The 16,530-nt window shown below is 42.8% G+C and overlaps 1 protein-coding gene across 1 annotated transcript in view; it reads right to left on the reverse strand.

The window, feature by feature from the left end:
- The window catches only part of LOC109912036 (calcium/calmodulin-dependent protein kinase type II subunit beta-like), a 229,054-nt gene that overhangs the window by 109,939 nt on the left and 102,585 nt on the right, over nt 1-16,530 (reverse strand). The window contains exon 5 of the mRNA XM_048618507.1: nt 7,451-7,516. Within this exon, the coding sequence (XP_048474464.1) occupies nt 7,451-7,516 (66 nt within the window). The remainder of the gene's footprint in view (nt 1-7,450; nt 7,517-16,530) is intronic.

Here is a 16,530-nt window from a genome sequence, read left to right on the forward strand (position 1 = left end):
CAGAGGTTGACGTTTTGGGTCAGGACCCTTCTTCAGAAAAGGGTCCTGACCCGAAACGTCAACTTTCCTGCTCCTATGATGCTGTCTGGCCTGCTGTGTTCCTCCAGCTCCACACTGTGTTATCTCTTCATGTGAAAGAGATTGCTTCAAACTGTTCAGAAATAGGTTACCTCAGTACAAGGATTTTAGTTAAAAAGGTCAAAACCACAAGTGTTGGGTTGAAACCTGCAATTTGAAACTGAAAAAGAGAAAATCAAAGGTCAGTTGAATAAAGACTCAAGAAAAACCCAGGAATTGATGCATCAGTTAAGTTAGGCTTTGTACATGTGATCGAGAAGGGACTTCTGTCTGGAGTTTGAGTACTGTAAAGGGGTGCTGTCAGGATTAATGGAATTGCATTGTGTTGTGTGCTCTGAAATCTTAACACTTGTGTTGCCTGAAAATATCTTGGTTTCTTTCATTTTGTGTTTGTGCCTTTTGAATAACAGACATCCGCAAAAGTGTTAAAACCAAACCTGCAGTGCAGTATCATATGCTCGCTTCAGTTCAAGAACACCTCAATAAATCGGAAACAAAAATGATCTATAAAGCCAGCTCTCAGTCTGGGATGGACTTGTCAGTTAAATAACAGCAGTTGGAATCACAACAATCTGAAAAGCCACGTCAGCTCCAATGAACAGTCACCTAGACTAGAAACATTAGCGTGCTCTCTCTCCATGGACACTGTCTGACCCACTGTGATCTCCAGCTTTTCGTGTTTTCAGTACCGATTTCAGCATCTTCAGTAGTTTGCTCCTACAATCTAAAAAGTGTTTGCAGCACCGTCTTTATTCCACAAACAACAATGAAATAAACATCAGGATAATCTGCTGGCTGAGGGTTATTGACTTGGACACTGAGAAAACTCTTCCAACAGTGCAGTGCTGTCTTTTACGTGACACTGGATGAACTATTCCCAAAAGTGCAGCACTCACTTTGCACTGCACTGGACATGTCACCTGCAGATGCGCTGGAATGAGGCATGAACTCATCACCATCTGACTCAGGAGCAACAACGCAGCACTTCTACGTCCAGCGAAGGATGTAATTACACTCTTTCCAAGTTTATGCGGGTGGTTTCCAAATATACACAGAGGCAGAACAATCATGATACAATCTGACAAGTGCATCCAGGTGTGAAATATATATTATCTCAAAGATTTGAATGAAGCTGTGTAACAAACGATAACACTATCAGGACACCGGGGAACTGCTCAAATGGGCTGCAATGTTGCGTTTTACTGAGTGAGGAGGAGAAACTAGCTTGAAGTAGTTATCAAGCACAACTGTTCCAAAGATGTGAAACAATTTTCATGATGATACTGTCCTTAGTGAAAAGTGATTTTGATACAGCTTTTTGTGCTTTGAAAAATATTTCACAACCATTTCTGCCACAGAAAGCCCCACATTTCTACTTTTCATGTTTTTGGCCTGAAGAATTGTGATTAGATTGTATGAGAATAATAAACTGCACAAATATGTTGAAGATACAGGGTGTCCCCTCCACTTGGGTTCAGTCTGCTCTCAGAGGCAATTTTGCTGCATCAATACCATCTTTCCTTGATACAAAAATGTTCCTGCCAATTAAAAAAAAAACTGATTTGTAACCTGTATTTTAGACCTTTTCTCCAAGCCAGATGTCAAGCCACTTAAAATCACAGGGGTATCCCACAACTGGTCTCCATTTCCAAGGTACTTTGGGCTTGCAAAGTGACTTTTGACTATTGCAGAGCCAACCACGGCTGAGCTACTAACAGTCTCACCTTGGAGTCAGAAGCTGTCGGTTCAAACCGCAGTCCTAGAAACTAAAGCACAAAAACGTGAGCCGAGGGTGTGCTGCGATGTGCAAGCTGCCGGTATTTGGATGAACCATCATACCAAGGTCCCACCTCGGGTGCCTATAAAAGATTGCCTGCGACTGTTGGAAGAACAGAAGATGAATTCATCCCACTGTGCTTGTGAATTGTTATTCCACAAGAACATCACTAAAACAGATTAGGTCATTGCTCCCACATTTGCTGTTAGTAGGAGCTTGCTGTGTGCTTTGTACATTCCAACAGCGACGACACGTTAAAACATACTTGACTGGCTATCTAACATTGTCAAGACCCTAAACAGGTCTTGAAATCTGCATTCAAATGAGGGCCTTCATTTTCTTCTTTGTGTGAAAACAGAAAGACTGATGTATAACAAAGACACAAGTGAAGGATGCGGCAGCATTACTGGGCTTGACAATCACTGAGCTGGGAGCCCTTGCTGGGGAATTCCCTTGAACCATACCACCCCCTCTCACTTGCCCACTGATATGGGGACAACGCTAACTTAAGCAGCTCTGTAACTCGGGCTTTTCCAGTCTGTCACTGACAAGTTCAGCATTCATTACCGATCAGTTGTTGCTCTTTAATGAAGTGGCTTACTGGGCCATTTCAGAGAGCAGTGAACAGTCAATCATATTGCCGTGGGGCTGGAATTATATGTAAGCCCAGACCGGCGAAGGATGGCATACCTCCTTCCCCAAAGAATTTGTGTCGATCAGATACGTTTTTCCAACTCAGTTGCTGAACTTTAATTCCACCGATTGCTGTGGATTTGAACCTGTGTTCTTGAAGCATCAGTGTGTGCCTCTGCCTTACTAGTCTAGCAATATTGCCAACAAGCCACAATTTCCCTTGATCAACAAAATGGTGTTGAAGATTTGTTGAGGAGGTTAAGCTAAGATCCTGAATGACACGGGACCTCCTCACGCAGTGAGGAAAGACACTGGAAATCATGGTTGGACCTGAAACGTTGTACAGCAGCATTTGTCAATGGGTTGTAAAAATTGTGATTTAGAACAATGGTGACAGGGGGACAATTTATCCCTTTAGCCTTTCTATCACTTCCAATCTAAAACACAAGGCTATCTTGTTCTTGTCTAATAATTATAGTTAAATGTAATAAATGTGTAACTGCTGACTGTCATTTGAGAGAGGCAATTTTGAAAAGACAAAATTATACATTCTTGTATTGGACCAATGAGGCTAACGACCCACTTATTTTTAAACAAGGCTGTGTAACAAAGATCTGCCAAGTAATACACAACACAGTGCTGCAGTCCTTGTATACATTAAGTATAAGTCAATTATCATCAGAAAGCAGGAGCCCATTTCATTAACCACTTACTCATCAACTGGCTGATGAACCAATCGATCTGAAGTTTGGTCTTTCCATGGACCAAAAATATCAAATAGTGCAGTCACAGTCTGTAACCCATCTATTCATTCTGGTCCTTGGAGCCCAGGGAATGTCAGACCAGCATAACGAATGGGAAACAGTCTCGGACAGGGTTTGTTCCGATAAATCTTCTCATCACTCATGACAACTGAACACGGCAATGCACAGGCACAGTGTAACCCCTCCCACTGATTTTTTTCAACAGGATTAATCCATGAATAAAGTACGTCACTGTCTCTAGATTACATCTCAACTCCAACTTGAAAAGGAATAAAAATCCACTGATTTAGGAAAGCAGCAAAGGGTGCTGAGAGAACTTGGACCACACAAATGTCAGCAAACTCAGTAAAATAAGTATGAAGGGTTGGAAAGTCAGCTCATGAAGTAGGTTGAAAACGAAGAACATGGTGCAGGTTCATGTTAACAGGGGGACAGAGCCCCTCAGTAAACTCCTCTTTCGAGGCTGGCTCCCATGAGGGCTGAACCATTGCTGGACTTGCTTCCATTACTCGTGGCCAGCTGCAAATGTTCGTGATGGCTTAGATAATAGAAGTGAGCTGATTTGTCACATCATCTTGGTGAGTGGTGTAATTGCACTGAGATCACTTGAGGAACTCCAGGGCCAAGTCAGCCCAACGTGCACGTTGTTCTGAATGCCTGTGAACAGCTTTAAGAATGTGCACGTGTTATGGACATCTGGTCACAGATCAATGTGACAGACTGTGTTTCCAGACCAGAAACTTCAACCACTTGCGGAGCAAAGTTTATTTCAACAGGATGAGGAAGGATGTCCAAGATGGACAGATACAATTACCAAATCTGAACAGTTATAAACCCAGCCATCAAGGTTTATTCTGCTAACTCCACAAATTGTGAATCATCCCCTGGCAATGGTTCTGTGAAAGGTTTCATTTTTCTCAATGACTTTCAGCTTTTACTTCCTCATAGCTAACTTGAACCATTTTGTGAATTAGTTTGACGAAATACAACAGCCTATTTCCTTCCTCTTCAACCTGAGTGATACATCCCCAAACCCTGAGTTAAACTGAGTTAAACTCAAATTTAGGAGAGTCCAAACATCAGAAATTACCTTACTCTTCCTCCCAAGTTCACTCACAATTAAAATAAAAATATTCTTTTTCATAACAATAGAGACAAAAGGGAAAACTGGCACAGAAAACATTCAGAATTGAGGTCATCACAGATGTAAACATGTGCAAGCACAATAAAAACACACAGGAAGAGCTTGAGGTGCAGAAAGAATGAGATTAAAATTATAAAAGCAGAGGCTAATGTGTCGTATTACAGGATCTTTCAAAACCTTGACCAACAGACCAAGAACAGGAGAGACAGCCCAGTCCCCTGATCTCACCAAACATTCACTGAGATTTAAGGGACCATCCACATTGTCAGGTGCCCTCATGTGACACTTCTTGACCCTCCCCTTCCCCGAAAGTTGATGACCAAACAGAAAATAATTAACATTTCTCACAAACTCAGTTGTTAAACCTAACGAAAATAGTCACCACCGTGGACAGTCCCTTGAAGCAGTGATCCTGTTAACAGCATTTACATTGCCCTTAATTTTATTTGCCTCGTTCAATCTAAGCAGGCAAGGTCAGATCATCACTGGCAGATTTGCCATATTCCATCTTAAACAACAGAATGCGCGCTTAAACAGGACACACAGTTAATGAGTGGCATCAGTGCAAGGTCATTAAGGCATAGATTCAAGGCTAAATCACTGTCTGTGTGGGGTCCCCGAACAACTGAAAAAGCATCCAATACAATCTGACAGCCACATACTCTCAAATGAAATTTACACTGCCTACAACTCCCAAAGGGAACATTACAATACCAGTGTGAACTCATTTTCAATCTTGCAAATCGTAATGCCTTTAAAAGATGGATGATAATCACAATGTCCCTGAAGCTTGAAGAGTGGTAGGGGAAAGCACCTTTCTTTCTAAGTAATGCCTTCCCTATCTCGACATTATCATGCTACTTGACGTGTCTGAATTGGGCACATTTCTGAACTCTCTCATTTCTAAGCAGAAACTTGCACGTTGAACACCTATCATCCTGATGCACCCTTCCTGATATCCAAATCAAGACTCATCGGCACAGTATAGTTTTACAGACTTTTCCAGAAGATCTTAAAATGAGGAAATGTCAAATGACCGAATCCTGCTTCCCATGTGCATGGTTGCATGTGTGTATGCCCCTGTGGTGGAGAAGTCCACCTATTTATGACACTCTGGCTGAGAATATTCATTCTCTTGTCAGTCCTAAAGAACTGTCCTTCCTCTGAGACTGTGCTCCAGGTTTTAGAAGCCACCTCCCAGCCCAGCCAGTCCTTGAGTACATTCAAGACTCAGATCAACAGATTTTTTTGGGCAGAAAAGGGATCCAGGAACGTGAGGATTGCACTACAAATTGGACTTCATGCACAAGATGAGGCTGGATCTTGCTGGATTACAGCTAAAGCTCTGGGGTCTAGTCAGCCTAATCCTGCTCCAATTTCCTAAGTTCCCAAGTCCACTCGCAGTCCTTTTCTCTACTACACACAAGCTTTCAGATTTCAAGCAGACTGACAGCGAACTACCACTTCAAATACTCTGCCCTGGCTTGCAGTGGTTGTGCTGGGTCAGCATGGTGCATAACCTTGGTTTCTCATTTTATGCAGACTCACTAGATTCCAGGAGGGATCCACCATTGAGGGAGAGTTAGGCAGCCCTTTTTTTCATTGCTGGCTAACAGCTCAGGCAGTTTCCACTCAAGCTTGTGCCACAAGCAAGTACCAATTTAACACATGTCACATCAGTAAGTGGCCAAGATATTACCATACCAGAAAACCCCTCCTCTCAGCCTCAACCCAGCATCTTAACAGCACCTTTTCAGCCAACAGATTTCTTTCCCTTCTATGATCACTCGAGGGTTTTTTTTGTGGAAGGCATAAACTTTCATTTTAATTGATGGAATCCTGTTTGAGGCCTGCAGTTGGTTGTTCTTCAAATATTCATCTATCAACTCCCATAAACCCCAAAGGTCTGTTGTGCTACTGTCCAAATCCTGTGCTTTAACAGGATCACTGCTGTGAGATAAAGATTACAAAAGAAAGCACTTTCCACAGACATCATGGTCTTTCCCTCTTTACAATTCTCATCTTGGACTCGGTTGGAATGAAGGATATATGCCTGTCTTTTGGGGGAATTGGAGAAAATGATCACCCTTTCAACATCTTATAATGACGTACAATATCTCATCAAGGCATTGGATTTAGCACATAGAGGGAGTCACATCTTGTAAGTTATGACTTAAGCAGTATTCATAGCTTTCAATTTGAATGCTACATTTCACTAAGTGCCTCAGTTTGGCCAGTACAGAGAGCACACAGCCTCCAGCAGTTCACATCGTAAAGAGTGAGTGGGGATGGGACTGTTCATAAATTTAGGATTAATTAGCAATTTCTTTCAAAGTCTTCACAGAATAAGGAATGCATTCTTAAAAACAGCTGATGCCATGAACTAATTTATAAAGTTTAAGGAGTTGGGTTATACAGATCTTTGTTAAGTCCAATGGGCTGGATGGGACACTTTTTTGCTCAAATCCACAACTTCTTTCCCTTTGTATTGTTAGGACTGCTCTTTGCATTAACTAGCTTACAACTCAGTCACACAGTGACTTGTGATTTCTCCAGGAAGATCATTAAGCACTGACAAGTTTAAGTTATTTCAAGAGACGCAAAGATGTAGCTGGTTGAATCTTTCAACTGACTGAGATTCGATCCAGGAAAGCAAACAAAGCAAACATAGCAGAGCCAGACGAAAGTTTCTCTGGCATATACACAATGTTGTGAAGAAGTTATCCACTGTGACAGGAATAACTACCCATTTGACAGTCAGCCTGATTTCCGTCTGTCAGTCTCAGAAAAGTGTCCAATCAGTTTGGGCCCAATGGTAAGAATGAGCATTCTCCATGAACTGTGTATAACTGACAGGGTCCAAATGGTTTACACGAAACATCCACTCCATCCAACCAGGATTCACACGAGAGCAGAACTGAATTTGTGTTAAGCCAGTCACAAAGTGATCTTTTCTGGAACAGGCAGAATGAAGTGACCATGATGTCTGATGTACAATCTGGTAGAACCCAAAATTTTACATTGAAGCTAAAAATGACTGATTTAACAACTTACCTTGCATCTGCTTCACTGTAATATTCTCTGGCTACAATATCTTCAAATAGCTCTCCTCCAGTAACCCTGCAGAAAAAAGAAACAATGGTGAACTCTGAACGTAGATGAGCATTGAAGGATTCATGATTTCCTATCGGTTGGCCTCATTTTCCATTCAGGCTGCTCAGAAGATTGGTCAATCTGATAAAAAGCAAAATACTGCAGATGCTGAAAATTTGAAATGAAGACAGCAAGGTCGTGAACACAAAACATGAACTGGCAGAAGCACAATGAACCGAATGGACTCCCTCTGTGGTGCGAGAATCAAAATTTTTAAGATGCTAAAATAATATGGGCAATCGGAATAAGAAGCAAGTAAACTAAAATAAAAGCAGACATCAAGAACACAAAAGTGCTCCAAGTATGTTATTATAGGAATAGTATGTTATATCCTGTTTCGACAAAAATAATTTTAAGAGACATATAAACTGATTATACGGTAACTTTAGGGTGAACAATGCAATAGTTTGTTCTTGTTTTTCAAATTTTGAATGATGGCTGTCGTCGGGTTCCTCCTTAAAACAAGTTAGACAACTGCAAACAGAACTTTAGCAAAGGATTTGCCCGAGTGTCCCACAATACCAAAGCAGTCAGATCACTACGAACACAAGCCGGTAACAACGCAAAACAGTCCCAACTTTATCAAGAAAGAAGTTACAATAACTCTTAATACTAAACATACTATCTCTAATCCTATTTGGCCCCTTCAGGTTACAACACTTCCCAAGTCTCTTGTCGACTGATGCAGTCGCTCTCTCTCTGGGTCAGTCTCTGAGGTGAAGCTGCTTTCTCCCTTCCCCTCTGTGGATGGTCAGCTGGTCTCTGCCTCTTGGCATGCTTGTCTCCTCGGAAGGCCTCCAGAAGATTCAACAAAGTGGTCGAGAGAGCTTGGACTGCAGGTACCCTGTTTTTATACCCTTTTGGATGGTTTTCTCTAACTTTCTAGAGTTGTAGCCCATCAGGGAGACAGACTTAATAGTTTGAAACATTGTTCATCATTTGGATGGCTTGCTACTGCTTGTTTCTTTGTGTAAGCAGGACCTGGCGCCTTTCTGCCTGGGCCCTCCTTTGTTTTGTAGGTAAGTTGTTAAGCCAACTGTTACCTTTTACATCATGATAAGGTCATTAGCATCTGGCTACTGTGTTTGCACTCTGATGTGTGGGTTTTGTGATTTAAGAGTTTTACTTGACCAATATACCCAGCATCCCTAGCTGCTGGGCCAAGTTAGCAACCTGTGTTTTAACAGCTGGGAGGTTATTACATTGCTGTGTCTAGGACGCAGTTCACTCCAAACCCTTCTTCTGGTGATCATTCTCTCTGCATGAACATAGGACACAGAATGCTAAAGAACCATGAAGAACATCAGAGTGAAGGTTAAGCTTCCCTGGATAGGGCAGACATTTTAAATAGTTCCTTTGCATCAGCATCCAGTCCTGATGCTGCTGCTGGGTAATCAATACCACACCGACAAGCTGATATTCAAATCAAATGTGTCAAAGTAAACGCAGATGAATTTTTAATAAGAATTAAGATTTCTAAATCGTGGTTGCTGGCATTAATCCACAAGTACTGTGGGAGCCACTTTGATGCATTAAACTGGAGGCTGCTGTCTGGCATCAGTGTCACTGACTGGAAAGAAGCCCATGTGTAACCCATCCTTTTCCAAACCCTGGAAGTTACAGGCTCACATGTTAAGCTTGGTGCACAAGGAAGGATTATCAGTGGCAAATAACACATTCAACTTGACCAAGAAAGAAATGTCGCACTATATACATGCATAGTGTCAAGGGAGAAACATCCTCTTGCACCAACCTTATTGAAATGTTTGAAAACCTTCCCAAGTTAACACATGTTGGAAGCCATGTCAACATTGACTGTTAAGACCTCCAAAGGACATGCATAACACTTGATTACCCAGGTCCTGAAGTGGCTGTGAATCTTACTTGCTTCCTGGAGACAGTAATCGGTTGTTAACAGTTGCTATGCAGGGAGCCTATTCAGAATGGGAAACCCACATCTTGGTCTACCATCTGGATCAAGACAGTAATGAAACTGTTTGCAAGCTTGTGCACGACATGAAGGTGGATGTGAGGAATGCTGGGTAAGCCATCATCCTATTGAATGACAGAGCAGGTTCCAAGTGTTGAATGGCCTACTTCTGTTCCTGTTTCTCATGGTTTTATCTCCTTTAAATGGAGAACAGAATTCATGCAGGTGTGTGCACCAGAGTTAACAAATGCTTCTTAATGTAGATCACTGTCATAACATACACTTCGGTTGGGTAATTCCAAACAGATTGTGTCTTCAAGATTTCAAAGTGGGAGACTGACCAGAGGCGATCACACACAAGTCAGTGATGGCCTCAGACCAATGTGACACAGTAACTTTAAAGCTACAAACATTTTCATGTCTCGCAAAAGCAATTAAACAGGAAGCTAAAAATGTCCTTTCAAAAGTCGAAGTCAGAGACTGCGAGATTATCACATCAAATTTGAATCCTTTTATGACATAGTAAACGCAGACCCTTGACTAAATCTACAAAAAGGCTTCTATGAGGATCCTTAGTTTCAAGGTCACCAGTCAAAAGGTTTTTTTTAAACTTTGGAAAGCCCAAAACACAGACTTATTTTAAAGATCTAAATAAAACAGTCAGAAGTATGACATTTGGTCCTGGTGGATTCCAGATAATTTTTGGTGGAACAGGGAACATGACTTCAAGTAATGTAAACTTAGAACTAGGTTAGATACAATGAGGTGCTTCTTTCTGCAGAATGTCAATGATCTCCAGTTCTTTGCCAATGTGTGGTGAGGTCACCTTGATTTGGACAAGCTGGGTGAGGGGGACAAACATATGCCAGATGCAATAGAACCTGGCGAAATGTTAAACTTATGTTCTACACTACGATGTCAAAAACAGAAAAGCAGAGTATGACTTAAATAGTGGTGTAGTGGGATATAAGGATGTACAAAGGTGTGCATGTACACCCAAGTCAGTAGATAAGCAGGTGCAGCAAGGAATTAGCAAGGCAAATAAAAAATCTTTTCAAATCGGCCTGCTAAAGAAACGTTATTACGCACCTCTGGTGCAGGTGGGTCTTGAACCGGGCCTTCTGAATCAGAGGTAAAGGGCACTACCATTGCATTAATAACAGCCCATGACAGCAATTAGTACACTGGCCTGCAAGAGGATTCCACTTCAGTAGTAGCAATGTCTTCCTGCAGTTATACGGGGTCTCGGGGAGACCACACTTGGGAGTACTGTGTTAAGTTGGTCTCCTGACGGAAGAAAGGACAGGGAGGTACAGCAACGGAGGTTCATTGCTATGGCTGTATTCACTCAAGTTTAGAAGAGGAGAGGGGATCTGACTGAAACATATAAAATTCTAACAGGCTGGACAGACTAGATGCAGGAGAATGTTTCTCCTGGTTGGGGAGTCCAGAATTAGGTGTCACTGTCTCAGGTTGCAGTGTAGACCATTTAGGACAAAGATGGGGAAACATTTCTTTTCCCAAAGGTGAATGAACCTGTGGAATTCCCTACCACAGAAGGCAGTGGAGGCCAAGTCACTGACTATATTCAAAAATACAGACTTTTCTTTCGATGTTAAAGGCATTGAAAGGTTTGAAGTGAAAGCAGAAATACGGCATTGAGACAGAAGATCAGCCATGATCATATTGAGTGGCGAAGCAAGATTAAAGAGCGAAGTGGTTTACTCTTGCTCCTACAGGTAGTTCCACTGTAACACGTGCTTCATTAATGCACATTGGCTGTAATGCAACTGATGAATGGTGGGCGCTGTTTGGATAACACGAACTTTCTACTGTACATGTATAGCGATTTCCTTATAACTCGATTTTCTATGGTGATTTTCTGTAGCCCGATTTTCTTCAGCATGAAGTCACACAAGAATGCAACTATAACGTTATAGGAGAACTACCTATAGTTTCTATGAATACAGACTCTCTACGAGCATTCTAAGAGAAATGTCATTCTTGGCTGAGTGTGACTGTCACCATGAGCATAGGTGGGAGACTTGAGTCTTGTAAAAGATGTTGAAGAAATTTCCCCATCAAATCATGCAAAGCTCTTTTTCTCTTTTATCATCACACTGAGGTAAATGAACAGGTCAAATGTCCTGGTGATGCTGGTCAAGGGAAGCACGACAGTACACTTATAAAAAAAAAGATATGGGTCACTGACACATCCAGTGATCTTTTTTCACTGATTGCATCCTGTAAGAGCAAGCTCCTCTTGCAGCTCTCTGGTGATCAAACTGCTGTGCACTAATAAAATCCACACTAATAAAATCAATGACTGATGGTCAGGCTCTCTGAACTATGGCCAACTCTGAAACAGGCACAAAAGTGACCGTCTGATAGCAACATGCATGTCTGAGGTGATCTGTAGTTTTCTCATGTGTACACAATGCTAACAGCTATCCTTCAGATGACAAAAGCCATAAATGGATTTGGTCCATTAACCTGCCTCCTCAAAAGGCTGTCCTGGTGATTCCTTCAGACTGTGCACAAGTGAAATCCAGTATTTAGAGTCCACATCTGTCAAATGATAGCTCACTTTTCACGTTGTTTAAGCATTGCTTATTGTGTGGTTCTCACCTTCAAGAGTTACCAGGCTGTGACACCGCATCAATCGTGGACCATAGTTATTGGATATGATTCAATAGTTCTGCAACATCTAAACTTGTACTGCAAGTTGTTGCAAGAGTTCCGAGAGGCTACACTTTGCCACAAGTTATGGAGTAGCTGTGGGGCCCCAGTGTTGCTCAACAAAACTGACAGAACTCAAGTGAACAACAACTTGCAGTCCGATAACAATTCTAAATTTGTAAAATGCTCCACAGCGCTTCACAGGAGTGGTATGAAACAAACTTTGACACTGAGCCATACAAGGACATATTAGCATTGCTGACGCGAAGTAGAAGGTCTTTAGAAATGTCTTAACACAGGGCAGAAAGGCATGGTGTTTTAACAGGGCGATTCCACAGCTTGAGGACTCTGAGCAAACTGGCAGACACCCGAAAGATAAAAAGAGAAGTCTAGAATCTCAGTGAGAGATTCAAGATGGCAGCAGAGTAATAGGGCTGCATGTGGGCTCCTGCCTGGGGTTCATCCACTCCTGCAAGCTTTCTTCCCCTTTTTTTTCTTTTTACTTTTCATTTTTTTCTCCCCTTTCGCTTTTTTCTGTGGAGGTTTCCGCTGCCAGTTTGTTGGCGAAATTGGCGCGATAGCTGGAGCGGTGGCTCCTCCTGGTGGTCAGACGTGGCGGCACACATGGCTCCTCACGGCGACTGGAAGCAGTGGCAGCCTGCGTTCGAGGCTGGCAGTGGCAGTGGTGGCAAAGCTCTTCTGTCGATCGGAGGTGGGTGGTGGCAGCAGACTTTTTAAAGACAGCGGTGCAAGCAAGGCGGTATCTCAAAAGGAGGGCGGCCAGAGCATGACTCTCGGCCTGTGGCAGTGGCAGCCTGGACTGGCAGCGGAGCCAGGGACTGCTGGGTGCTGTAGGCCCAAAGCTGGGACTCCTGGCATCATCCAGGTGGCAGCGGAACCCAGGATTCCTGGTGGCAGACTGAGTGTGGGTTCAGCATAGGACCCAGCAGCAGAGAGATGTTGCCCAAAGAGTGGTGACTCCTAAGCTGGTGGGTCTGGCACAGGTGGTGGAGGAGGGATGGCAGTGCACCTTCGCTAAGCTGCCTCAGGGCTCAGCACTCCTTGCAGTTCTATCTTTTATCCTTCTTATTCTTAAACGATTCAAAATGGTGCTGGATTCTGGCGACTACTGAAGCTTTTCACTGTATTTACTGTATTATTCAGTGTAAAATGCAAGCGACAATAAATAAACCATTCATTCAAGTTTTGGAGCCAGCCAAAACAAAGAGAGACCTGTGGACTGGCACCATGAAACTGCTCATTTATAACCCTCAAAAATTCAGGGAAGGAAATCGGCCATTCTGCGTGCCATGTGGCTGACTTACAAATGGGCTAGCAAGTCATGAAGCTGTATCAAGTCACTGCAGAAAAGGTGAAAATGCCAAATTGGCAAAGCTGCACCAGGTGATATGCTTGCTCAACAGTAAACGCAGCACGCCACAGACAGAGCAAAATGATCCCCAAACCAAAAGCTCTGCAGTCTTGTCACATCCAAGCATGAGTGGTAGCGAACAAATCAAAAACCAACTGGTGCAGTCATAGAACAAGCATCTCGATCATCTGAGGCCAAAGCACAGCATGCCTGTGCAAACAACAAGGCTGAGGTTTTTTCAACCATCTTCAGTCAGCATATCAAGGTGCATAGTGATGGTGACCTCCTTTCCAGGTCTCCAGCAGCACAGACATGAGTCTTCAATCAATTTTCCTTACAATAAATAATAGCAAGTAATGACTAGAGGCACCAAATTCAGCCAAGGCAGAACACCAAAGCTGCAATGCTGAAAACTGTGCTGCAGAACCAGTCACATCCAGAGCTGGCATCCACCAATAATATGGAAAACTGCCCAGACATGTTCCGACCCCAAAAATGCAGGACAAATCCAGCCTGATTATTTACTGCCCCATCAGTCTACGTTCAGTCTACGTTCAATCTACCAAGTAACAGAAAATCTTTTCAACCAAACTGAACTTATACAGCAATAACCTGTCCATTTATGCTCAAGTTAGGTTCTGTCAAGTCACCCTGCTCCAGACCTCATTGCAGTCTTAATCCAACTATGGAGAAAAGTCAAAGTGAAGAAGTAAAAGTGACTGCCTTCAACATCAAACCAGGGGAGTGGCATCAAAGGTGCTCTAGCATGATTGAAGTCAATATAATGAAGGGGAAAAGTCTCCAATGATTGGAGTCGAATCATGTCAGTCCCAGAACATCTCTGTAAGAGTTTCTCAGAGTCGTGTCGCTGGCCCAACCATCTTTGGGTGCTTCACCAATGACCTTTCCACCATCATAAGGTCAGAAATGGGGATGTTTGCTGATGACTGCAGAGTGTTCAGTATCATCTCCAACTGCTCACATAGTGCAGCAGCCTGTGCCGAACTGCACAAAGGTTTGGATGATGTTCAGTCTTGGGCTGATAAGTTGAAAGTGGCATTCACACTACGGAAATGCCAGGCAGTGACACTCCCAATAAAAGGGAATCAAACTACTTCTCCATGACAGTGAGTTGCATTACCATCACTGAAACCCCAAGCGGCAATGTTGTGGAGGTCACCACAGACCAGAAATACAAACGTACAGCCACAGTCCAAAAGCTGGTCGGTGTCTGGGAATTTGGTACTGAATGCGTCACCTGTCCATATTCCCCACCTGCCTGGATGAGTCCAACTCCAATACACTCAGAAAGCTCAACAACACAGGACAAAGCAGCCCACTCAAACAGCATCCCACCTTAATGCTTCACTTACTCCACCAGCAGCATTCCTCTGCTATTCACTGCTATGCTCCATGAAAGCAAATGGGAAATTTCACCAGCAAAGAAAATTCTATCTAACAGAATTGTTGCAATTCTTACTCCTAATGCTCCGTATACCATGCAGAGACCAGCCTTTTCAGACAATGAAACACAGAATTTAAACAGCTCGCCTCACATGTACAATGGACACAAGCAACGAGGGTCTGATATTTAGTCTGTAAGTACAAACCCATGTTAGTACAAATACTGATGCAGGCTGCACCATTAGTGAGTACTCTAGACCACTTCAGGTTGGCTGAATTCCAAGAATAAAGATTATTGAGAAAGCAGACACATGAATGGCTTGTGCCTTCCGTCTCCTGAAGGTGGAGGTCATCAACTGCACTCCTCACAAACTGACTCTCTGTCTTTTTGCAGGGTATTGGTGGCAAAACATTGACAATTTAAAGCATTGAAGCAACAGTCTGCAATTATCAGTTTTCGTGTAAATATGTGTATTTACATGTGGCCGCTGAGTGATTAAGACTCTGGATTTGGAGCTATGTGGACACGCACATATCACAAATTGAAAGGTTAATGTGGATTTTGTGAACATTCACATGGACTATAACTCTGTTCCTGACTGCCACGAGGTATAAATCCTGCCACTTCGTCACTAACAATACTATGTTTTCAATGGACAACAGTAATTCAAAAAGGCAGCTCACCATCATCTTTTCAGGGTCAACTCGAGATGAGCAATAAGTACCAGTCAGTGACATTCACACGGCCAGAATGCAAAACACAAGCGCATATTGGGAAGGATTTATCGTGTGAGCAAGTTCAGGAAGAATGGAGACATACAGTCTTAGTTCTCTACAAGAGCATATATCGAAGAGCCTGCATGGCAATACGTTGAGGGAGCATGGGGACATGCGAGGCAGTGCATACCTGCTGGTTTCATGGAGCGGGGGAGGGTTGATTTTGCCAAAAGCAACTCTTCCTATATGGCCCTCAGCCAGAACCAAACAGGCTAAAGTGAATCAAAAGTGAAAATCTTCCGTAGGATTTTATTTTACCTTACAGAATCTAAAAAGCATCTGAAATCTTACCTATGATGCCAGAGAGGTGTATGGGTGAAAATTATTTCCTGCACACCCACATTATGAATAATGGTACGCATCCATGTTAAAGCAGCTGTCAGGTTTGTCAATGTGGATAATCCTTCAAATATTTCATGTGTACCTCACAAGTGTGATGATACGTGTCTTGAGGAGGGATTTGTTCTGTCCTGTTTCTCTTGGAGGGGTGTTGTAAACCTGGTGCAAAGGTGTCTGCTCCATGGAAAGCAGAGTAAAATAGCTTTGGACCTTTTCTCGTTAGACGAAAGAAGCATGAGTGAATGGAGTCAGGCTCACACAGACCAAGGGTTTTAGTTTTGCTTTCAGTTGTTGAAGTTCAGGTTTTTGGAGTTGAAGCTGCCAGATACAGCTCTCTCTCAGCTGCTGCAAAAAGCTTTATTTCTGTCTCTGCTGCTAGATTCTTCTGTTGGCGTTCCCTCTCCTGGACTGGAGGAGATAGCAAGTGAGGGAAATCTAGTTTACTGAATTGGTCTTTGTCAAGGGTGTGTTTATAGGATG

The sequence above is a fragment of the Rhincodon typus genome, chromosome 40 (genome assembly GCF_021869965.1).
Source record: "Rhincodon typus isolate 14 chromosome 40, sRhiTyp1.1, whole genome shotgun sequence".
In the NCBI taxonomy this organism is placed as follows: domain Eukaryota; kingdom Metazoa; phylum Chordata; class Chondrichthyes; order Orectolobiformes; family Rhincodontidae; genus Rhincodon; species Rhincodon typus.